The sequence below is a fragment of the Mustelus asterias genome, chromosome 27 (genome assembly GCF_964213995.1).
Source record: "Mustelus asterias chromosome 27, sMusAst1.hap1.1, whole genome shotgun sequence".
NCBI classification, from domain to species: Eukaryota; Metazoa; Chordata; class Chondrichthyes; order Carcharhiniformes; family Triakidae; genus Mustelus; species Mustelus asterias.
In genome coordinates this window covers 43,002,478-43,027,355 of record NC_135827.1, presented here as the reverse complement: position 1 = coordinate 43,027,355, position 24,878 = coordinate 43,002,478, and the positions used below count along the sequence as shown (strand labels likewise).

Below are 24,878 nucleotides of genomic sequence, written 5' to 3'. Positions count from 1 at the left end.
GTCTCTTAAAAGACCCCAACGAGTTTGCCTCCACCACCACCGACGTCTGCCGATTCCACTCACCCACCACCCTCTGAGTGAAAAACTTACCCCTGACATCTCCTCTGTACCTACCCCCCAGCACCTTAAACCTGTGTCCTCTCGTAGCAACCATTTCAGCCCTTGGAAATAGCCTCTGAGAGTCTACCCTATCCAGACCTCTCAACATCTTGTAAACCTCTATCAGGTCACCTCTCATCCTTCGTCTCTCCAGGGAGAAGAGACCAAGCTCCCTCAACCTATCCTCATAAGGCATGCCCCCCAATCCAGGCAACATCCTTGTAAATCTCCTCTGCACCCTTTCAATGGCTTCAACATCTTTCCTGTAATGAGGTGACCAGAACTGCGCGCAGTACTCCAAGTGGGGTCTAACCAGGGTCCTATAAAGCTGCAGCATTATCTCCCGACTCCTAAACTCAATCCCTCGATTAATGAAGGCCAGTACGCCGTACGCCTTCTTGACCGCATCCTCCACCTGCGAGGCCGATTTAAGAGTCCTATGGACCCGGACCCCAAGGTCCTTCTGATCCTCTACACTGCTAAGAATGGTACCCTTCATATTATACTGCTGCTTCATCCCATTGGATCTGCCAAAATGGATCACCACACACTTATCCGGGTTGAAGTCCATCTGCTGTTTGAAGTTAGATCTTTCTCTAGAGACTACTGTATGGGAGTCTGAAGACAGTCTAGATCTCTGTCCAGAGGAGTTAAAAGGCTGGACATCTAGCATCCACGTGAGCATATCTGCTTTTGTGTTAATTGATTCTAAAGAAGGATTTATGTCTATGGGAATATTGCTTTAATTAGAACTATAGCTGTTAAGAATTATACCTCATCATGTTTAAGTACTTCAATTGGGAAAAGTTATGCTAATTCTTTGTGATATTTTAACTGTATTGTTAAATAAAGTTTGTTTTAATAAAAACTACCTAATGGGTCAACAGAATCACACCTGCAACAAAACATCCTATTACTGCCAAAATCAAATACAGTTGGAGTTAGGCTAACTTCATAATACACCTTGGAGTTTCTGATCTGGCTCCTAAAAAGGGTTTGTGTTATTGATACTTTAAAGGTTCTGGATAATTGACACTTTTATTCGCTTGTCATGAAATAACTTTTCAACATCGTAGAAAGTTCTGAATGTTTGTTTGTAAACATATCGTACTGTCACGATAAAGTTAATTGATTCACCATCGAGAACCAATAGGCATAAGGACTTCCTTCTGAAAAGCCCCATAATGAAGACTATCTTTCACAAGGAACTATGAACCATGAAAACTGTCGAAGAGTTGGACATATCCATCTCAGCAATGGAGCAGCCAATTGTGAGTGCTGGATGCAGGATTTTGACAGGAACCAGCCTACACCCTGTAAAGGCACTCCCAAAAATTGGACAGTCCGGAGTGGGGTTGGGAATTGTGCCATTCTTAAAGAGCTCCTCGTCATTCCAACTCTCTGAAAATCCTGGGCACGCTGGTAGCTTTGATTGGAGTTTGTAAAATGTAACTGGTGTGGGAATCCCCAAAGCCAAATCCTGAAGGGGCATATTTCCAATCAGGTGGGAAGGGCAGCAAGTTGAAGAAACCTATAATATGAGAGAAGACAGAGTTACACCAACACCTCTCTGGAGGTTTCTGATGGACACATTAACCAAATCTTTCTGTGTTGGTCCCTGTAGACATGTCCTACTAACAGCAGGAGACTTTCCGATGACAACTGGCCACTCTTAAAAGAACAGATTCTCTCTGTTGGACCCATCAGGAGAAGAGGTGAGATTCACTGTTGTTATCTCATGTTATACACTTTGGACCATTTACAATTTCTGTAATAAGTTCCTGTCATTACAACGATGTGTCATGTCCTTGAATAAAACAAAACGAGAAATAATAAACAGAGAGAACTGAGACAGAGAAAGGAAGTATTAGTTGGTAGAGAAGGTTCCTGGGATGAAGGGCTTCTTTAAAGAAAGATTTACCCATTGGAGTTTAGAAGAATGAGGTGAACTTATTGAAAAATGTAAGATCATGAGGGGCTCAACAGGGTGGATGCTGGGAGATGTTGCCTTTCATGGGACAGTCTAGACCCAGAGGACAAGAAATGAGGAGACTCTATCTCTGAGGGCCATTAGTCTATGTAATTCTCTTCCCAGAAAGCAGTGATGGCTGGGAGATTGAATTTATTCAAGGCTGAGTTCGATAGATATTTGATAGTTAAAGGAGTCAAAAGGTTATTGGCGGCAGACAGGAAAGTGAGTTTGAACCTATGATCAGATCAGCCACGATCTTATTGAATGGCGGGACAGGTTTGAAGGGCTGAATGGACAGCTCCTGTGTCTAAGTCCCATGTTGCTAAGGCATAGGCAGAGACAGAGACACATATTGAACACTGCTAAGTAGTTGGAGCTGTTGAGCTTATGTAGTTAATCTAATGTTTAGACAGAGGCTGGTATAAAGGTGAGCTTTGTGTGCCCAAAGATGCCTCACGTTTGGACAGCACAGCGGTTAACACTGCTGTCTCACAGCTCCAGGACACGGATTCGATTCCCAGCTTGGGTCACTGTCTGTGCAGAGTTTGCACATTCACCCCGTGTCTGCGTGGGTTTCCTCCGGGTGCTCTGGTTTCCTCCCACAGTCCGAATGATGTGCTGGTTAAGTGCATTGGCCGTGCTAAATTCTCCCTCACTGTACCTGAACAGGCGCTGGAGTGTGGCAACTAGGGGAATTTCACAGTAGCTTCATTGCAGTGCTAATGTAAGCCAACTTGTGACACTAATAAATAAACTTAAACTATGTTCATGTGTTGATTGGTCAATGAAAGGAGATGGATTGAGGAAAGTGCACACACTCATTAGCATACGAGTTGAATTCACGTAGTACTTTTACTAAAGTTAATCCGGACTGTGATCAAACAAAATTTAGCACAGTCGTATTTGAACAGACGTGTCTAAAAGCTTGGCCAAGGAGTGTCTTAAATGAAGAAAGAGAGAGGTATAGAGGGGGAATTCTGGAGCTTCGGGTCCGGACAGCTGTAAAGAGTGGAATGATAAAATCAAGGACTGAGACAGGAACACAGCACAGCTAGCTAATAGAACTGGAGATTACAGAAATATCGAATAGAGTTGAGAACTGCTAACATGGTTCTGCTATTTAAGAAGGGTTGTAGAGATAAGCCAGGGAAACTACAGACCAGTGAGTCTCACGTCAGTGGTAGGGAAACTATTGGAGAAACTTCTGAAGGAGAACATCTATCTCCATTAGGAGAGGCAAAACTTGATCAGGGATATTCAACATGGCTTCGTCAGAGGGAGGTCATGCCTAACAAATTTGATTGAATTTTTTGAGGAGGTGACAGGTGTGTAGCTGAGGGTAGTACAGTCGATGTAGTTTATACGGATTTCAGCAAAGCCTTTGACAAGGTCCCACATGGGAGACTTGTAAAGAAGGTAAATTCACATGGGATACAGGGTAATTTGATAAAGTGGATTCAAAATTGGCTCAGTTGTAGGAGACAGAGGGTGATGTCAGAAGGCTGCTTTCATGACCGGATACCAGTGTCCAGTAGCGTACCACAGGGATCAGTGTTGGCTCCCCTAATTAGTCATCATTTATATAAATGACATAGATGACAATGTCGGAGTTAGGATTAGTAAGTTTGTGGATGATACAAAGATTGGCCGGGTGGTTAACAGTGAGGCTAAGTGTCTTGGGCTACAAGAAGATAGAATGGGCAGATAAGTGATAGATGGAATTTAACCCTGAAAGGTGTGAGGTAATACACTTGGGAATTAGTAATTTGACAAGGAAGTATTCAATGAATGGCATGACACTAGGAAGTTCTGTGGAACTGAAGGATCTTGGCATGTTTGTCCATGTGTACAATTCTGGTCGCCCTGCTGTCGGAAGGATGTTATTAAACTGGAGAGGGTGCAAAAAGATTTACAAGGTGATCTTATAGAGGTCTATAAAATAATGAGGGGCATAGATCAGCTTGATAGTCAATATCTTTTCCCAAAGATAGGGGAGTCTAAAACGAGAGGGCATAGGTTTAAGGTGAGAGGGGAGAGATACAAAAGTGTCCAGAGGGGCAATTTTTTCACACAGAGGGTGGTGAGTGTCTGGAACAAGCTGCCAGAGGTAGTAGTAGAGGCGGGTACAATTTTGTCTTTTAAAAAGCATTTAGATAATTACATGGATAAGATGGGTATAGAGGGATATGGGCCAAATGCGGGTAATTGCGACTAGCTTAGGGGTTTAATCAAAAAGGGCGGCATGGACAAGTTGGGCCAAAGGGCCTGTTTCCATGCTGTAAACCTCTGAGTCAAAGAACAAACAAAGAACAAAGAACAATACAGCACAGGAACAGGCCCTTCGGCCCTCCAAGCCCGCGCCGCTCCCTGGTCCAAACTAGACCATTCTTTTGTATCCCTCCATTCCCACTCCGTTCATGTGGCTATCTAGATAAGTCTTAAACATTCCCAGTGTGTCCGTCTCCACCACCTTGCCCGGCAGCGCATTCCAGGCCCCCACCACCCTCTGCGTAAAATACGTCCTTCTGATATCCGTGTTAAACCTCCCCCCCTTCACCTTGAACCTATGACCCCTCGTGAACGTCACCACCGACCTGGGGAAAAGCTTCCCACCGTTCACCCTATCTATGCCTTTCATAATTTTATACACCTCTATTAGATCTCTCCTCATCCTCCGTCTTTCCAGTGAGAACAACCCCAGTTTACCCAATCTTTCCTCATAACTAAGCCTTTCCATACCAGGCAACATCCTGGTAAACCTCCTCTGTACTCTCTCTAAAGCCTCCACGTCCCTCTGGTAGTGTGGCGACCAAAACTGGGCACAGTATTCCAAATGCGGCCGAACCAACGTTCTATACATCTGCAACATCAGACCCCAACTTTTATACTCTATGCCCCGTCCTATAAAGGCAAGCATGCCATATGCCTTATTCACTACCTTCTCCACCTGTGACGTCACCTTCAAGGATCTGTGGACTTGCACACCCAGGTCCCTCAGCGCATCTACACCCTTTATGGTTCTGCCATTTATCGTATAGCTCCCCCCTACGTTAGTTCTACCAAAATGCATCACTTCGCATTTATCTGGATTGAACTCCATCTGCCATTTCTTTGCCCAAATTTCCAGCCTATCTATATCCTTCTGTAGCCTCTGACAATGTTCCTCACTATCTGCAAGTCCAGCCATTTTCGTGTCATCCGCACACTTACTGATCACCCCAGTTACACCTTCTTCCAGATCGTTTATATAAATCACAAACAGCAGAGGTCCCAATACAGAGCCCTGCGGAACACCACTAGTCACAGGCCTCCAGCCGGAAAAAGACCCTTCCACTACCACCCTCTGTCTTCTGTGACCAAGCCAGTTCTCCACCCATCTAGCCACCTCCCCCTTTAACCCATGAGATCCAACCTTTTGCACCAACCTACCATGAGGGACTTTGTCAAACGCTTTACTAAAGTTCATATAGACAACATCCACGGCCCTTCCCTCGTCAACCATTCTAGTCACTTCTTCAAAAAACTCCACCAGGTTAGTGAGGCATGACCTCCCTCTCACAAAACCATGCTGACTATTGTTAATAAGTTTATCCCTTTCTAAATGCGCATACATCCTATCTCTAAGAATCCTCTCCAACAACTTCCCCACCACGGACATCAAGCTCACCGGCCTATAATTTCCCTGGTTATCCTTCCTACCCTTCTTAAATAATGGGACCACATTAGCTATCCTCCAATCCTCTGGGACCTCACCTGTGTCCAGTGACGAGACAAAGATTTGCGTCAGAGGCCCAGCGATTTCATCTCTCGTCTCCCTGAGCAGCCTTGGATAGATTCCATCAGGCCCTGGGGATTTGTCAGTCTTTATATTCCCTAAAAAACCTAACACTTCCCCCCTTGTAATGGAGATTTTCTCTAACGGGTCAACACTCCTCTCCGAGACACTCCCAGTCAACACATCCCTCTCCTTTGTGAATACCAACGCAAAGTATTCATTTAGGATCTCCCCTACTTCTTTGGGCTCTAAGCGTAATTCCCCACTTTTGTCCCTGAGAGGTCCGATTTTTCCCCTGACAATTCTCCTTAATCCTGTCTGCCAAGGACATTTCGTGATTCCTTTTTGTCCTTCTAATTCCTCGTTTGAGTTCTTTCCTACTTTCTTTGTATTCCTCCAGAGCTCCCTCCGTTTTTAGCTGCCTGGACCTAACGTACGCCTCTCTTTTCTTTTTGACCAATCCCTCAATTTCCCTGGTTATCCACGGTTCTCGAATCCTACCCTTTTTTACAGGCACATGCCTGTCCTGTAGCCCTAACAACTGTTCCTTAAAAGACTCCCACATGCCAGATGTGGATTTACCCTCAAACAGCCTCTCCCAATCAACAGCTGCCAATTTCTGCCTAATCCCACTAAAATTAGCCTTGCCCCAATCCAACACCTTACCCTTGGGACACCACTCATCCTTTTCCATCACTATCCTAAAGCTAACAGAATTGTGGTCACTATTTGCCACATGTTCCCCTACCGAAACTTTGAAGACCTGACCGGGCTCATTCCCCAGTCCAGTAGGATAGGTCCAGTATAGCCCCCTCTCTAGTCAGGCTATCTACATATTGTTCCAAAGAACCTTCCTGTACGCATTTTACAAATTCCTCCCCATTCAGACTCCCAGCCCTACGCGATTTCCAGTCTCCACCAGCGAAATTGAAGTCTCCCACTACAACAACCCTATTTTTCCTGCACCTATCCAGTATCTCCTGACATATCCGTTCTTCCACTTCACTTGGGCTGTTGGGGGGCCTGTAGTATACCCCCAACATAGTGACTGCGCCCTTCCTGTTTCTGAGCTCCACCCACAGTGACTCGTTAAACGACCCCTCGGAATTGTCCTCCCTCTGCACCGCTGTAATATGCTCTCTAACTAATACTGCTACTCCCCCACCTCTTTTGGCCCCTCCTCTGTCTCGCCTAAAACACTTGTACCCCGGAATATTCAGTTGCCAGTCCTGTCCCTCTTTCAACCAAGTCTCTGTCACCACAACCACATCCAAATTCCTCGTAAGCATTAAGGCCCTAAGTTCGTCTGTCTTACCTGCTACGCTCCTTGCATTGAAGTAGATGCACTCCAGACCTCCAGGCCCAGTGAGGTCATCCTCCCCCAGAGTGCTCTTCTTCTTTGCCAGCCTTGTCCTGGCCCCAAGCTCGTCCCCAGCCTCTACACTTGTAGACATAATTTTTTGATCCCCACCCCCCTGCCATATTAGTTTAAACCCACCCGAACTGCACTAGCAAAACTCCCAGCCAGGATATTCATGCCCTTCCAATTTAGTTGTGACCCGTCCTCCTTGTACATGTGCCCTCCTCTCTTGAAAACTTCCCAGTGATCCAGGAATATGAAGCCCTCCACCCTGGAACAGTCCTTTAGCCAAGCTATGGATGTTACTGGGACTGGAAGATTTGAATTATAGGGAGAGGCTGGATAGGCTGGGACTTTTTTCCCAGGAGCGTAGGAGGATGAGGGGTGACCTTATAGAGGTTTATAAAATCATGAGGGGCATAGATAAGGTGAATAGCCAAGGTCTTTTCCCCAGGGTAGCAGAGTCCAAAACTAGAGGGCATAGGTCTAAGATGAGAGGGGAAAGATTTAAAAGGGATCTGAGGGGCAACTTTTTCACACAGAGGGTGGTGCGTGTACGGAATGAGCTGCCAGAGGAGGTGGAAGAGGCGGGTACAATAACAACATTTAAAAGACATTTGGACAGGCACATAGATAAGAACATAAGAAATAGGAGCAGGAGTAGGCCATCTAGCCCCTCGAGCCTGCCCCGCCATTCAATAAGATCATGGCTGATCTGACGTGGATCAGTACCACTTACCCGCCTGATCCCCATAACCCTTAATTCCCTTACCGCTCAGGAATCCATCCATCCGCGCTTTAAACATATTCAGCGAGGTAGCCTCCACCACCTCAGTGGGCAGAGAATTCCAGAGATTCACCACCCTCTGGGAGAAGACGTTCCTCCTCAACTCTGTCTTAAACCGACCCCCCTTTATTTTGAGGCTGTGTCCTCTAGTTTTAACTTCCTTACTAAGTGGAAAGAATCTCTCCGCCTCCACCCTATCCAGCCCCCGCATTATCTTATAAGTCTCCATAAGATCCCCCCTCATCCTTCTAAACTCCAACGAGTACAAACCCAATCTCCTCAGCCTCTCCTCATAATCCAAACCCCTCATCTCCGGTATCAACCTGGTGAACCTTCTCTGCACTCCCTCCAATGCCAATATATCCTTCCTCATATAAGGGGACCAATACTGCACACAGTATTCCAGCTGCGGCCTCACTAATGCCCTGTACAGGTGCATCAAGACATCCCTGCTTTTATATTCTATCCCCCTCGCAATATAGGCCAACATCCCATTTGCCTTCTTGATCACCTGTTGTACCTGCAGACTGGGCTTTTGCGTCTCATGCACAAGGACCCCCAGGTCCCTTTGCACGGTAGCATGTTTTAATTTGTTTCCATTGAGATAGTAATCCCATTTGTTATTATTTCCTCCAAAGTGTATAACCTCGCATTTCTCAACGTTATACTCCATTTGCCATATCCTCGCCCACTCACTCAGCCTGTCCAAATCTCTCTGCAGATCTTCTCCGTCCTCCACACGATTCACTTTTCCACTTATCTTTGTGTCGTCTGCAAACTTCGTTACCCTACACTCCGTCCCCTCCTCCAGATCATCTATATAAATGGTAAATAGTTGCGGCCCGAGTACCGATCCCTGCGGCACGCCACTAGTTACCTTCCTCCAACCGGAAAAACACCCATTTATTCCGACTCTTTGCTTCCTGTCGGATAGCCAGTCCCCAATCCACTTTAACACACTACCCCCAACTCCGTGTGCCCTAATCTTCTTCAGCAGCCTTTTATGGGGCACCTTATCAAACGCCTTTTGGAAATCCAAAAACACCGCATCCACCGGTTCTCCTTCATCAACTGCCCTAGTCACATCTTCATAAAAATCCAACATGTTCGTCAAGCACGACTTTCCCCTCATGAATCCATGCTGCGTCTGATTGATCGAACCATTTCTATCCAGATGCCCTGCTATCTCCTCTTTAATAATGGATTCCAGCATTTTCCCTACTACAGACGTTAAGCTGACCGGCCTATAGTTACCCGCCTTTTGTCTCCTTCCTTTTTTAAACAGCGGCGTAACATTAGCCGTTTTCCAATCAACCGGCACTACCCCAGAATGCAACGAGTTTTGATAAATAATCACTAACGCATCCACTATTACCTCTGACATTTCTTTCAATACCCTGGGATGCATTCCATCCGGACCCGGGGACTTGTCCACCTTCAGTCCCATTAGTCTACCCAGCACTGCCTCTCTGGTAACATTAATTGTATTAAGTATTTCTCCTGCTGCCAACCCTCTATCGTTAATATTTGGCAAACTATTTGTGTCCTCCACCGTGAAGACCGACACAAAAAACTTATTTCAAGACTCAGCCATATCCTCATTTCCCACTATTAACTCCCCCCTCTCGTCCTCCAAGGGTCCAACATTCACTCTAGCCACTCTATTCCTTTTTATATATTTATAAAAACTTTTACTATCATTTTTTATATTAATTGCTAGCCTAGCTTCATAGTCTATCCTTCCTTTATCGCTTTCTTAGTCTCTCTTTGTTGTTTCTTAAATTTTTCCCAATCACTTGTTTCTCCACTATTTTTGGCCACTCTGTACGCAGCTGTTTTTATTTTAATACTCTCCTTTATTTCCTTCGTTATCCACGGCCGGTTCTCCCTTTTCTTACAATCCTTGTTTTTTGCTGGAATATATTTTTGCTGAGAACTGAAAAGGATCTCCTTAAAAATCCTCCACTGTTCCTCAGCTATCCTACCTGCCAGCCTGCTCTCCCAGTCTACCTTAGCCAATTCATCCCTCATCCTATCATATTTCCCTCTGTTCAAACAGAGGACACTGGTTTGAGACCAAACTTTCTCCTCTTCCATCTGAATCAGAAATTCGACCATATTGTGGTCACTAGACCCAAGAGGGTCCTTCACAATAAGATCCTTAATTCTACCTACCTCGTTACACAATACCAGATCCAAAATAGCTCGTTCCCTCGTCGGTTCCGTAACATGCTGTTCAAGGAAACTATCCCGACAGCATTCTAAGAACTCTTCCTCCATTCCACCCTTACCGACTTGAGTCTGCCAGTCAATGTGCATGTTGAAGTCCCCCATGATTATTGCCGTTCCGTTTTTACACGCATCCCTTATCTGCTTGTTTATAGCCCTCCCTACCTCAACATTATTATTTGGGGGCCTATATACCACACCTACTAGTGTCTTTCTCCCTCTACTATTCCTCATCTCTACCCATAATGATTCCACGTTTTGTTCCTCAGAGCCTATGTCATCCCTCAGTACTACCCTGATATTATCTCTTATTAATAGCGCGACCCCACCACCTTTTCCTTCTTGTCTATTCTTCCTAAACGCCTGATACCCCTGGATATTCATCTCCCAGTCCTGGTCACCTTTCAGCCACGTTTCTGTAATGGCCACTAGATCGTACCCACTTGTGCTGATTTGCACCATCAACTCATTCACCTTGTTCCGAATGCTTCGTGCATTCAGGCAAAGTGTCCTTATTCCAGCTTTTATCTGGACCCGCTTTGATGAGTCACGAACACCCTCTCCCTCTACTCCCTTATCTAAATTACCGCCTTCATTCACTTGCACCCTCTCCTCTACCATTAATTTTGGATAGGAAAGGTTTAGAGGGATATGGGCCAAACGCAGGCAAATGGGACTCGTTCAGTTTAGGAAACTTGGTTGGCATGGACAAGTTGAGCCAAAGGGCCTGTTTCCGTGCTGTAAATCTCTATGATTCTACCTCTGAAGATGGAAGGGCATGTTAGTAGGGTGATGTAAAAGGCACATGGGACACTTGCCTTTATCAATCAAAGCATAAATTATAAACGCAGAAGTCATGTTGGAGTTGTATAGAACTTTGGTGAGGCCACAGCTGGAGCACTGTGTGCAGTTCTGGTCACCACATTATAGGAAGGATGTGATTGCACTGGAGGGGGTGCAGAGGAGATTCACCAGGATGCTGCCTGGGATGGAACATTTAGGTTATGGAGAGAGGTTGGAGAGGCTTGGGTTGTTTTCTCTGGAGCAGAGAAGACTGAGGAGCGACCTGATCGAGGTGTACAAGATTATGAGAGACATGGACAGAGTGGATAAGGAGCAGCTGTTCCCCTTAGTTGAAGGGTCAGTCATGAGGGGACACAGGTTCAAGGTGAGGGGCAGGAGGTTTCGGGGCGATGTGAGGAAAACCTTTTTTATCCAGAGGATGGTGATGGTCTGGAATGCGCTACCTGGGAGGGTGGTGGAGGCGGGATGCCTCATATCCTTTAAAAAGTATGTGGATGAGCACTTGGCACATCATAACATTCAGGGATATGGGCCAAGTGCTGGTAAGTGGGGTTAGGTGGGAGTTCAGGTGTTTCACCCTTGTCAATGCAGTCTCGATGGGCTGAAGGGCCTCTTCTGCACTGTGTGATTCTATGATTGGAACTGGAGGAGATTACAGAGATATCTAATAGCGTTGTGGAACTGGAGATGATCGTCAGTGTTGTTTCCTAACTGTTATGCAGCTGCTGATTGGTGTGAGGAGGATAATGGTGGCTGTGAACAGATCTGCACGAGTCAGCTGGAACATGCAGTCTGCAGCTGCATCACTGGATTCCTGCACTGGGACGGAAAACACTGCCGAGGTAAGCTGCAAAATCATCAGGATTCTTGTTTTAGCTTCGGTCACAACACTGCTGCTGGTCTCACACAGCATCCACTGGAACCAGTGCTGAGTGGCTGGAGGTCTATGATAGGCTGTCTGGTGACCAGTGACCCAGAAGATTGTACAAGGCAAGTTTCATAGAAACATAGAAGATAGGAGGAGGCCATTTGGCCCTTCGAGCCTGTTCTGCAACTCATTACGATCATGGCTGATCATCCAACTCAAGAGCCTAATCCTGCTTTTTCCCCATAACCTTTGATCCCATTCACCCCAAGTGCTATATCCAGCCCCTCTTGAATACATTCAATGTTTTGGCATCAACTACTTCCTGTGGTAATGAATTCCACAGGCTCACCATTCTTTGGGTGAAGAAATGTCTCCTCACCTCCGTCCTAAATGGTCGATCCTGAATCCTCAGACTGTGACCCCTGGTTCTGGACACCCCCACCATCGGGAATATCCTCCCTGTATCTATTCTGTCTAGTCCTGTTAGAATTTTATAAGTCACTATGAGATCTCCTCTCATTCGTCTGAACTCCAGTGAAAACAATCCTAACCTAGTCAATCTCTCCTCATACATCAGTCCTGCCATCCCCAGAATCAGCCTGGTAAACCTTCGCTGAATCCTAGTGTGTTCCTCTCTTTATGCTATCTGAAGTTAATTATTTCCACTCTCTCTCTCTCTCCACAGCTTTAAGTGCTTGCAGCGAACCATCCATTCTACCCACGCTTTTGGTGATAACTCAAATCGTTGGTTGGTTGATGACAAATGCACAAAACCCGAAACTGTAACAAGAGTGAAGATGTAAGAGTCACTATAGGAGCAGGAGTGTGCTGGCAGTTACCAGAATTGAGGAATGCATTTTTGTACTGTTGGGGAATTTATGTGGCGTTAACTTTATTTTGTTTTATTTAAGAATTAAGTATTATTTCTGTAGTGAAGTCCAGTTGTGTTAGGATTTGATATGGATTTTTCTGAGTGAGAACTTGGTCTTTTATCATGAGGTACCCAACTGAACTGTTCTGCGTTTTAGGATTTCAGCCTTTTGCTGTGTGTAGGAACTTGAAAATAAAGAATTTGTCATTCAAATTGAGGCCTGTTCATTAACCTTCACATTAAAAAGCTTAGTCCAAATTCCAGGCACTTCACACCTTTACAAACAAGAGCAGAGTGGGCAGGTGGGAATGAGGATAAGGATAAGCATTTCGGAGTTAGGTTTGATTGTTTTAGGGAGCAGCTGACTGAGTGACTGAGTGCAGTGGACTCACTGAAGATGGCACACGGGATGGAATGGGATTGTTTGTTCAAACATTCTCTTAAATTGGAGATTTTTTAAAGGTTTATGATGAATAAACCTCAGAGCAGAAGTGAACATGTTATCAAAGAATTGTGGGCACTGCAGTGTGAATCCCATCCAAACATACGAATTATGAGGGATCGGCCATACAGCCCGCTCTGCCATTCAGTAAGGTCTTGGCTGATCTGATTGTAACCTCAACCCCACATTCCCACCTACCCCTTGATAACCTTTAATTCTGTTGTTAGTCAAGATTTTATTTAGCTCTGCTTTAAAAATGTTCATAGAATCATAAAATCCTACAGTACAGGAGGCCGCCATTTGGTCCATTGAGTCTGCACCGACCGCAATCCCACCCAGGCTGTATTCCCGTAACCTCATATATTTACCCTGCTAATGCCCCTGACACTAAGGGACAATTTTGCATGGCCAATCGACCTAACCAGCAGATCTTTGGGCTGTGGGAGGAAACCCAGGGAGAACGTGTGGACTCCACACAGACAGTGACCCAAGGCTGGAGTTGAACCTGGGTCCCTGGCGCTGTGGCAGTGCTAACCACTGTGCCGTCCCCAAGAACTCAATATTCAAAAACTCTTTTTTCACTGCTTTTTGATGAAGTGTTCGAGACTCTCAGCTCTCGGAGAAAAAAATTCTCCTCACCTCTGTCTTAATGAACAACTCTTTATTCTAGATTCTGCGACAAGAGGAAATATCCTTTCCACATCCACTCAGTCACCGCCCGTCAGGTGCGACAGCACTGCACGAGTCATAGAGGTTTACAGCATGGAAACAGGCCCTTTGGCCCAACTTGTCCATGCCGTCCTTTTTTTTAAACCTCTCAGCCAATCTCAATTGCCCGCATTTGGCCCATATCCCTCTATACCCATTGTACCCATGTAACTGTTGAAACGATTTTTAAAAGATAAAATTGTACCCGCCTCTACTATTACCTCTGGCAACTTGTTCCAGACACTCACCACCTTCTGTGTGAAACAATTGCCCCTCTGGACACTTTTGTATCTCTCACTTTAAACCTATACCCTCTAGTTTTAGACTCCCCTACCTTTGGGAAAAGATATTAACTATCGAGCCAATCTATGCCCCTCATTATTTTATAGACCTCTATAAGATCACCCCTCAGCCTCCTACGCTCCAGAGGAAAAAATCCCAGTCGATCCAGCCTCTCATTATAACTCAAACTATCAAGTCCCGGTAGCATCCTAGTAAATCTCTTCTGCACTCTTTCTAGTTTAATAATATCCTTTCTATAATAGGGTGACCAGAACTGTACACAGTATTCCAAGTGTGGCCTTACCAATGTCTTGTACAACTGCAACAAGACATCCCAACTTTTGGATTCAATGTTCTGACCGATGAAACTAAGCATGCCGAATGCCTTCTTCACCATTCTGTCCACCTGTGACTCCACTTTCAAGGAGCTATGAACATGTACCCCGAGATCTCTTTGTTCTATAACTCTCCCCAGTGCCCTACCATTAACTGAGTAAGTCCTGCCCTGGTTCAATCTACCAAAATGCATCACCTCGCATTTATCTAAATTAAACTCCATCTGCCATTCGCCAGCCCACTGGCCTAATTGATCAAAATCCCTTTGCAAACCGAGATAACCTTCTTCACTGTCCACTATGCCACCAATCTTGGTGTCATCTGCAAACTTACTAACCATGCCTCCTAAATTCTCATCCAAATCATTTATATAAATGACAAATAACAGTGGGCCCAGCACCGATCCCTGAGGCTCACCGATGGTCACAGGCCTCCAGTTTGAAAAACAACCCTCTACAACCACCCTCTGGCTCTGTCATCAAACCAATTTTGTATCCATTTGACTATCTCACCCTGGATCCCGTGAGATTTAACCTTATGCAACAACCTACCATGCGGTAATCTGTCAAAGGCCGAGCTAAAACCCATGTAGACAACATCAACTGCACTACCCTTACTGACCTTCTTGGTTACCCCTTCAAAAAAATTCAAATGATTTTCCACTCACAAAGCCATGCTGACTGTCCCTAATCAGTCCTTGCCTCTCTAAATGCCTGTAGATCCTGTCTCTCAAACTACCTTCCAACAATTTACCCACCACAGATGTGAGGCTCACCGGCCTGTAATTCCCAGGCTTTTCCCTGCAGCCCTTTTTAAACAAAGACACAACATTTTCCAATCTTAATATTTTTGGAAATGCAAAACAATCCGTGGCAAAATCCAATACCAGCGAATGCAATAACATTACTCCAGTTCACTAAGGATTTATGTTACAATTACACGGATTCAACCCACATTCGGCAGCAAGCACACCTTCCAACTCCTGGATTGAGGGCAAACCGCCAATCACAGCCAGAGTGAGGATGTTGTAATATTGACAGCGCGCGGGGAGACACCACCCAGACAGCCTGAGCGCCCCGGGGAGACGCCACCCAGACAGCCTGGGCGCCCCGGGGAGACGCCACCCAGACAGCCTGGGCGCCCCGGGGAGACGCCACCCAGACAGCCTGGGCGCCCCGGGGAGACACCACCCAGACAGCCTGGGCGCCCCGGGGAGACACCACCCAGACAGCCTGGGCGCCCCGGGGAGACACCACCCAGACAGCCTGGGCGCCCCGGGGAGACACCACCCAGACAGCCTGGGCGCCCCGGGGAGACACCACCCAGACAGCCTGGGCGCCCCGGGGAGACACCACCCAGACAGCCTGGGCGCCCCGGGGAGACACCACCCAGACAGCCTGGGCGCCCCGGGGAGACACCACCCAGACAGCCTGGGCGCCCCGGGGAGACACCACCCAGACAGCCTGGGCGCCCCGGGGAGACACCACCCAGACAGCCTGGGCGCCCCGGGGAGACACCACCCAGACAGCCTGGGCGCCCCGGGGAGACACCACCCAGACAGCCTGGGCGCCCCGGGGAGACACCACCCAGACAGCCTGGGCGCCCCGGGGAGACACCACCCAGACAGCCTGGGCGCCCCGGGGAGACACCACCCAGACAGCCTGGGCGCCCCGGGGAGACACCACCCAGACAGCCTGGGCGCCCCGGGGAGACACCACCCAGACAGCCTGGGCGCCCCGGGGAGACACCACCCAGACAGCCTGGGCGCCCCGGGGAGACACCACCCAGACAGCCTGGGCGCCCCGGGGAGACACCACCCAGACAGCCTGGGCGCCCGGGGAGACACCACCCAGACAGCCTGGGCGCCCCGGGGAGACACCACCCAGACAGCCTGGGCGCCCCGGGGAGACACCACCCAGACAGCCTGGGCGCCCCGGGGAGACACCACCCAGACAGCCTGGGCGCCCCGGGGAGACACCACCTAGACAGCCTGGGCGCCCCGGGGAGACACCACCCAGACAGCCTGGGCGCCCCGGGGAGACACCACCCAGACAGCCTGGGCGCCCCGGGGAGACACCACCCAGACAGCCTGGGCGCCCCGGGGAAGCTGGCACTGACTAGCCCAGTCTTGAGGAGCAGATTGTTGGATTCAGAAGCATAAACCACACAGTGAAAAGGAACAGAAGAAATCTTTCCGCCACAAGCTTTTTAATTATATTGAAACATTATAATTATAATGAAACTTTCTTTAAAACCCAGATCCCGAAACAGAATTATATTTTTTTTCAAGTAACATAATGTCTTTGCTAAATCTTACATGAGATGCTAATTTACAAAGTTGGATAAAACCAAATGAAATATGTCAAAGTTCTAAACTTGAGACAAATAAAACTATAGGTTAAGGGAGGCAGCAAGGTTAGTTTATTGTGAAGGGTGATGTACAGGGCAGCAAAGGGGGTACATCGGATCTGTAGATGTCAGGGGCAATCTGCAGAGTTAGAACGTGCGGTCAACCCAAATCAGCATTATATGTAAACCCAATGTCTCACACATGTAAATGACAGTTTGAGAGCTGGAAGTGACTGTTTCAATCAGTGTCTGCACCAAATTCCAGCATTAGGATGTCTGGCTCTTGTTAACAGCTACTGTGCTCACTTTATAATCAGTACAAGATGTCAAGAACTACACAATGGCGATTTCCAGCTGAGTTACGGGCTAATGGCCATGAACACATTGAAATCACTCTTCAGAGCCACATCTGAAATCAATTACTGGGACAGAAATTATTAGAAAATGCAGTTCTGTGGGAACTTTGATTATAGCTTCTTAGTGTTACAGGAATGGGGAGGAGGATCCACTTACTGTCTCCTAACTGCTCTGGGGAGGGGGAGGCTTCAAATGCAAAACATCCAATTCCACAAACATACCAGGAATTCTGTACACCTCCTGGGCTCAGCATTTCACCAAACCCAACAACTTGTTTCAGAAACCAGCTTTAACTTTAATAACCAAATAATTTGTTGTTCCAACACTTCCTTGTCAGTGAGAAATAAGCGATTGAAAAAAAAACAGATGATATAACAGGTAAATGTGTTTGCCAGTTAGTGAAATAATTCTGCAAACAAACTGCATGCTTAGGGCAAGAACAGGTTGGAAAGTTCACCATTTGTCAGACAGGCTAAAATAATAACCTGTTTTTTTTTATCTGTTGCTTTTGCTACGTGAAAGTTTTGCCAAAAATGAACAGCTTTGGTCCCGAGGTCTGGTCAGGTTAAGAGCAGCAAATTCCCCCCACCCCCGGGTCTGAACCTATCCGAGCTTCCGGGAGCTAAGCTGCAGCTACAAAACTGTGCAATAACGCGCGCCCTCTCACATGCCGGCTGTGTCAAAACCCCCTCTCTCTCACACAGTGTAGTAACTCTCTCTCACACACACACTAACTGTGCAGTATCTCTCTCTTACACCCCCATTCCACTGCCCCAGTGTTGGAACCTGTGCATGAATTCCATACATTGACCAGATCTCTATCTTTAGTCTGCAAATCAGCTCAATACAGACTATGAAAATAAAAATTATGACAAAAAGATTGCATTTATCATTGCAAGTGGACAGAAATAAATACATCTCAATTTCTTCAAACTCGAAGCTGATTTTCTGCCGAATTTCTGTACATTTGGTTTTTGGAGATGTGGTGAGTGAGATCAGGAGAGATGTACGTGTACACAAGGGAGGGTGATTATATCGACCGCTCCAGAATGCACTGGTGCAGTGGTCACCTGCAGGGATCATCGGTAACCAGGACTCATCGGTTACCGGTAGGACTATCCCAAAAATGACACAGAACTCAGTGGCATTTACAGAATCAACATTTGGTTCCACAAATGTCTCCAAAGTATAGAGTTAGCTGAGCTTTGAGGGATCAGGTCCAAGAATCCATGTTCCAAAACGGAGTCTGGCTTGATTCTGCATCCAAACAGACCACATTAACTGTCTCCTGTGGAGAGAACATAAGAAATAAAGCAGGAGTAGACTATACATCGCCCGCGAACGTGTTCCACTATTCAATAAGATCATATCTGATCCTCAACATAACTCTACTTTCCTGTCCACTACCCAGGTTGCTGCGTTCCTGAGAAACTAAAAACCGAAAACATCTCGGCTTCTAACAGTCAACAGAGCACCTTGTTACAGCTGGAGTTGAACCTCACCTCCTCTCCACCCACTCTGCTCACAAATCCCTCAACCCATCCTGCGAACCTTTCAATCTTCCCACTTTAACATCATCCGTGCAATTTATTCCACTATCCTGTTACATTTTGCATGAAAATCTCAGTCTAGTTTTCAAACTCTTCACCATCAGAAACAAATTTATGTCTGAAGTTTATCAACTCCCTGGATTTATTGCAATTCAGGCTTTCTCCTGACACTGTTTCAGATCATATGCTGCACGTATGTGCGTGAGTGCGCCCCCCCATGTGCGTGAGTGCGCCCCCCCATGTGCGCATGAGGGTGTGCCCATGTGCGCGCGAGGGTGTGCCCATGTGCGCGCGAGGGTGTGCCCATGTGCGCGCGAGGGCGCGCCCATGTGCGCGCGAGGGTGCGCCCATGTGCGCGCGAGGGTGCGCCCATGTGCGCGCGAGGGCGCGCCCATGTGCGCGCGAGGGCGCGCCCATGTGCGCGCGAGGGCGTGCCCATGTGCGCGCGAGGGCGTGCCCATGTGCACGCGAGGGTGTGCCCATGTGCGCATGAGGGTGTGCCCATGTGCGCGCGAGGGCGTGCCCATGTGCACGCGAGGGTGTGCCCATGTGCGCATGAGGGTGTGCCCATGTGCGCGCGAGGGTGTGCCCATGTGCGCGCGAGGGTGTGCCCATGTGCGCGCGAGGGTGTGCCCATGTGCGCGCGAGGGTGTGCCCATGTGCGCGCGAGGGCGTGCCCATGTGCGCGCGAGGGCGTGCCCATGTGCGCGCGAGGGCGTGCCCATGTGCGCGCGAGGGCGTGCCCATGTGCGCGCGAGGGTGTGCCCATGTGCGCGCGAGGGTGTGCCCATGTGCGCGCGAGGGTGTGCCCATGTGCGCGCGAGGGTGTGCCCATGTGCGCGCGAGGGTGTGCCCATGTGCGCGCGAGGGTGTGCCCATGTGCGCGCGAGGGTGTGCCCATGTGCGCGCGAGGGTGTGCCCATGAGGGTGTGCCCATGTGCGCGCGAGTGTGTGCCCATGTGCGCGAGTGTGTGCCCATGTGCGCGAGTGTGTGCCCATGTGCGCGAGTATTATACTTGAAACAGTATGACTTTGCATTATATACTCCTAATTGCCATGATCATCGAATCCCTACAGTGCAGAAAGAGGCCATTCGACCCATCAAGCTTGCACTGACAACAATCTCACCCAGGCCCTACCACCGTACCCCATGTATTTACGCTGCTAATTCCCCTGACACTAAGGGGCAATTTAGCATGGTCAATCCACCTAACCCACACATCTTTGGACTGTGGGAGGAAACCGGAGCACCCGGAGGAAACCCACGGAGACATGGGGAGAACATGCAGACTCCACACAGACAGTGACCCAAGCCGGGAATCAAACCCAGGTCCCTGGCGCTGTGAGGCAGCAGTGCTAACCACTGTGCCACCCTGATGGCTGGAGAAAAAAGTGACTTGAGCACATATTTCAGACTGAAGTAACAAAAAGCAATCTCTCCTCTCCACAATAACATGGGGACCCTGATCTCTTTCATTATAACCTGCTTTTTCAATTCACATTAATGTTGTTAGTCTAACAGAGTGAGAGCAGTGCACACGGAATACTCACCCATTCGCTCATGCGATGTTGCTGATTCCAGGATCTGCTGACTGTAATATTCTAACTCCACCTCCTGAAATCACAGAGACAGGGTTATGCAGGATTACATATGGCACAGAGCAAGCTCATTCACACCAGCTAACTCACGCCACCATTTCTCCTCCACTCCAGCCTCCTCCCAACATTTCAGATCTAGATTTCCCGCCAGGATTCATCGGCACTGCAGACCGGTATTCTCCAGGATCAGTTTTTCCAGCATCAATAATAATCACAATCTGAAGTGACCATTTTCCTTTCTGATCCAGGAAGCAGTAGAGCCTGTGTCCTACCACTCCAATCACTCAGCTGAAAGAGATCGCATTTATGGAATAGAGAAAGATAAAAGCAGCAGAACCTGTATGCTCTGGGTTCTGTAGTTGCTCAGAGATAATATCACTCACTAAGAACAAAAGATAAGGGAACAGAAGTTGGCCATTCGGTCCATCCAGTCTGCTCTGAGGTTATTCATTTTGGAAGCAATAATAGCAAATTGGATTATTATCTAAATGGAAAGAAATTACAACATGCTGCTGTGCAGAGGGACCTGGGAGTCCTTGTGCATGAGACGCAAAAACCCAGTCTGCAGGTGCAACAGGTGATCAAGAAGGCAAATGGGATGTTGGCCTATATCACAAGGGGGATAGAATATAAAAGCAGAGATGTCTTGCTGCATATGTACAGGGCATTGGTGAGGCCGCAGCTGGAATACTGTGTGCAGTATTGGTCCCCTTATTTGCGGAAGGATATATTGGCCTTGGAGGGAGTGCAGAGAAGGTTCACCAGAGATGAGGGGTGTTGATTATAAGGAGAGACTGAGCAGATTGGGTTTGTATTCGTTGGAATTTAGAAGGCTGAGGGGGGATCTTATAGAGACCTATAAGATAATGAAGGGGCTGGATAGGGTAGAGATGGAGAGATTCTTTCCACTTAGAAAGGAAACTAGAACTAGAGGGCACAGCCTCAAAATAAAGGGGGGTCAGTTTAGGACAGAGTTGAGGAGGAACTTCTTCTCTCAGAGGGTGGTGAATCTCTGGAATTCTCTGCCCACTGAAGTGGTGGAGGCTACCTCGTTGAGTATGTTTAAATCACGGATAGATGGATTTCTGATCGGTAAGGGAATTAGGGGTTATGGGGATCAGGCAGGTAAGTGGAACTGATCCACTTCAGATCAGCCATGATCTTATTGAATGGCAGGGCAGGCTCGAGGGGCTAGATGGCCTACTCCTGCTCCTATTTCTTATGTTCTTATGTTCTCTGCCATTCAATGAGATCATAGAATCATAGAACCATACAGTGCAGAAGAGGCCTTTCAGCCCGAGTCCAGACTGGATTAGGTGGGAGTTCAGGTGTTTCTAATGTGTCAATCTGCCAGTACTTGGCCCATAGCCTCGAATGTGATGTGCCAAGTGCTCACCCACATACTTTTTAAAGGATGTGAGGGAACCCGCCTCCACCACCCTCCCAGGCAGCGCATTCCAGACCCTCACCACCCTCTGGGCAAAAAAGGTTTTCCTCAAATTCCCTCTAAACCTCCTGCCCCTCACCTTGAACCTATGTCCCCTCATGACTGACCTTTCAACTAAGGTGAACAGCTGCTCCTTATCCACTCTGTCCATGTCCCGAGGTATTGTACACCTCAATCAGGTCGCCCCTCAGTCTTCTCTGCTCCAATGAAAACAACCCAAGCCTATCCAGCCTCTCTTCATAATTAAATGCTCCATCCCAGGCAACATCCTGGTGAATCTCCTCTGCACCCCCTCCAGTGCAATCACATCCTTCCTATAATGTGGCCACCAGCTGTGGCCTCACCAAAGTTCTATACAACTCCAACATGGCTTCCCTGCTTTTGCAACCTATGCCTCGATTGATAAAGGCGAGTGTCCCTTATGCCTTTTTCACCAGCCGACTAACATGCCCTTCTGCCTTCAGAGATTTGTGGACAAATATGCCAAGGTCGCTTTGTTCCACAGAAATTACTAGTGTCCTACCATTCATTGAGTACTTCCTTGTCAAATTACTCCTTCCAAAGTGTATGAACTCATACTTTTCAGGGTAAATTCCATCTCCCATTTATCTGCCCATTTCACAATTCTGTCTCTACCTTCTTGTAGCCCAAGACACTCTGCCTCACTGTTAACCACCCGGCCAATCTTTGTGTCATCCACAAACTTACTAATCCTACCCCCACACATAGTCATCAATGTTGTTTATATAAATGATGAATAATAGGGGGCCCAGCACAGATCCCTGTGGTACACCACTGCTCACTGGCCTCCAGTCACTAAAGCAGCCTTCTGTCATCACCCTCTGTATCCTACAACTGAGCCAATTTTGAAACCGCTTTATCAAATTACCCTGTATCCCATGTGTATTTCCTTCTTTACAAGTCTCTTATGTGGGACCTTGTCGAAGAGTTTGCTGAAATCCATATAAACTACATCGACTGCACTACCCTCATCTACACACCTGTCACCTCCTCAAAATATTCAATCAAATTTGTTAGGCATGATGAAGCCACGCTGGCTATCCCTGGTCAAGCTTTCCTCTCCAAATGGAGATAATTTTTTCCCTACCACTGACACGAGACTCATTGGTCTGTAGTTTATCTCTACAACCCTTCTTAAATAGTGGAACCACATTAGCTGTTCTCCAGTCGTCTGGCCCCTCCCCTGTAAGAGTTTTAACAACACCAGGTTAAAGTCCAACAGGTTTATTTGGTAGCAAACACCATTAGCTTTCGGAGCGCTGTTCCTTCGTCAGATGGAGTGGAAATGTCTTTCCACTCCATCTGACGAAGGAACAGCGCTCCGAAAGTTAATGGTGTTTGCTACCAAATAAACCTGTTGGACTTCAACCTGATGTTGTTAAAACTCTTACTGTGTTCACCCCAGTCCAACGCCGGCATCTCCACATCATGACCACCCTCCCCTGTGACCAGAGAGGAATTGAAGATTTGGGTCAGAGCCCCTGCAATCTCCTCTCTTGCCTCCCACAGCAGCCTAGGGCATGATTCATCTGGACCTGGAGATTTATCCACCTTTAAGGCTGCCAACACCTCCAATACCCTGTCCTTCCCGATGTCAATTTGCTCAAGAACCTCACAGTCTCCCTGAATTCCACACCATCGTCCTCATTCTCTCGGGTGAAGACGGATGTGAAGTATTCATTCAACACTCTATCAATGTCCTCTGGCTCCACCCACAGATTGCCCCCTTGGTCCCTAATGGGCCCTACTCTTACCCTGGTTATCCTCTTCCCATTGGGATTTTCCCTACTTTTACCAGCCAGAGCTTTCTCATATCCCCTCTTTGCTTTCCTAACTGCTTTCTTAAGCTCCACCCTGCACTTGCTATACCATAAGAACATAAGAAATAGGAGCAGGAGTAGGCCATCTAGCCCCTCGAGCCTGCCCCGCCATTCAATAAGATCATGGCTGATCTGACGTGGATCAGTACCACTTACCCGCCTGATCCCCATAACCCTTAATTCCCTTACCGCTCAGGAATCCATCCATCCGCGCTTTAAACATATTCAGCGAGGTAGCCTCCACCACCTCAGTGGGCAGAGAATTCCAGAGATTCACCACCCTCTGGGAGAAGAAGTTCCTCCTCAACTCTGTCTTAAACCGACTCCCCTTTATTTTGAGGCTGTGTCCTCTAGTTTTAACTTCCTTACTAAGTGGAAAGAATCTCTCCGCCTCCACCCTATCCAGCCCCCGCATTATCTTATAAGTCTCCATAAGATCCCCCCTCATCCTTCTAAACTCCAACGAGTACAAACCCAATCTCCTCAGCCTCTCCTCATAATCCAAACCCCTCATCAACCTGGTGAACCTTCTCTGCACTCCCTCCAATGCCAATATATCCTTCCTCATATAAGGGGACCAATACTGCACACAGTATTCCAGCTGCGGCCTCACCAATGCCCTGTACAGGTGCATCAAGACATCCCTGCTTTTATATTCTATCCCCCTCGCAATGTAGGCCAACATCCCATTTGCCTTCTTGATCACCTGTTGTACCTGCAGACTGGGCTTTTGCGTCTCATGCACAAGGACCCCCAGGTCCCTTTGCACGGTAGCATGTTTTAATTTGTTTCCATTGAGATAGTAATCCCATTTGTTATTATTTCCTCCAAAGTGTATAACCTCGCATTTCTCAACGTTATACTCCATTTGCCATATCCTCGCCCACTCACTCAGCCTGTCCAAATCTCTCTGCAGATCTTCTCCGTCCTTCACACGATTCACTTTTCCACTTATCTTTGTGTCGTAATGCCTCCACTGATTTACTCCCCTTGTACTTTTTAAAAGCCTTTCGGTTCCTTCTCATTGTATCCTGAATATTTCTGGTCATCCATGGTTCTCTGGGCTTTGTTACTCCTTCTTATCGCCCTAAAGGGAACATGCTGGGCTTGCACCCTCCCCCGTTGAATGGCTCCCACTGCTCTTATGTAGATTTTCCCATTAGTAGCTGTTCCCAGTCTACCCTGGCCAGATCATATAATCA

At 47.4% G+C, this 24,878-nt stretch overlaps 3 protein-coding genes across 3 annotated transcripts in view; 1 reads left to right on the top strand and 2 right to left on the bottom strand.

The window, feature by feature from the left end:
* tecta (tectorin alpha) overlaps window positions 1–12,975 on the top strand; it is a 127,325-nt gene extending 114,350 nt beyond the window's left edge. The window contains exons 23-25 of the mRNA XM_078199162.1: window positions 1,724–1,814; window positions 11,749–11,868; window positions 12,580–12,975. Coding sequence (XP_078055288.1) covers window positions 1,724–1,814; window positions 11,749–11,868; window positions 12,580–12,680 — 312 coding nt within the window. The 3' untranslated portion in view covers window positions 12,681–12,975. The remainder of the gene's footprint in view (window positions 1–1,723; window positions 1,815–11,748; window positions 11,869–12,579) is intronic.
* Window positions 1–24,878, bottom strand: part of LOC144479991 (myelin protein zero-like protein 2) — a 279,492-nt gene that overhangs the window by 37,051 nt on the left and 217,563 nt on the right. The window lies entirely within an intron of this gene.
* Window positions 16,711–24,878, bottom strand: part of LOC144479985 (rho guanine nucleotide exchange factor 12-like) — a 74,337-nt gene continuing 66,169 nt past the window's right edge. Inside the window, exons 30-31 of the mRNA XM_078199126.1 lie at window positions 20,341–20,404; window positions 16,711–18,527 (exon numbers count right to left, since the gene is read on the bottom strand). Of these exons, the coding sequence (XP_078055252.1) occupies window positions 18,517–18,527; window positions 20,341–20,404 (75 nt within the window). The 3' untranslated portion in view covers window positions 16,711–18,516. The remainder of the gene's footprint in view (window positions 18,528–20,340; window positions 20,405–24,878) is intronic.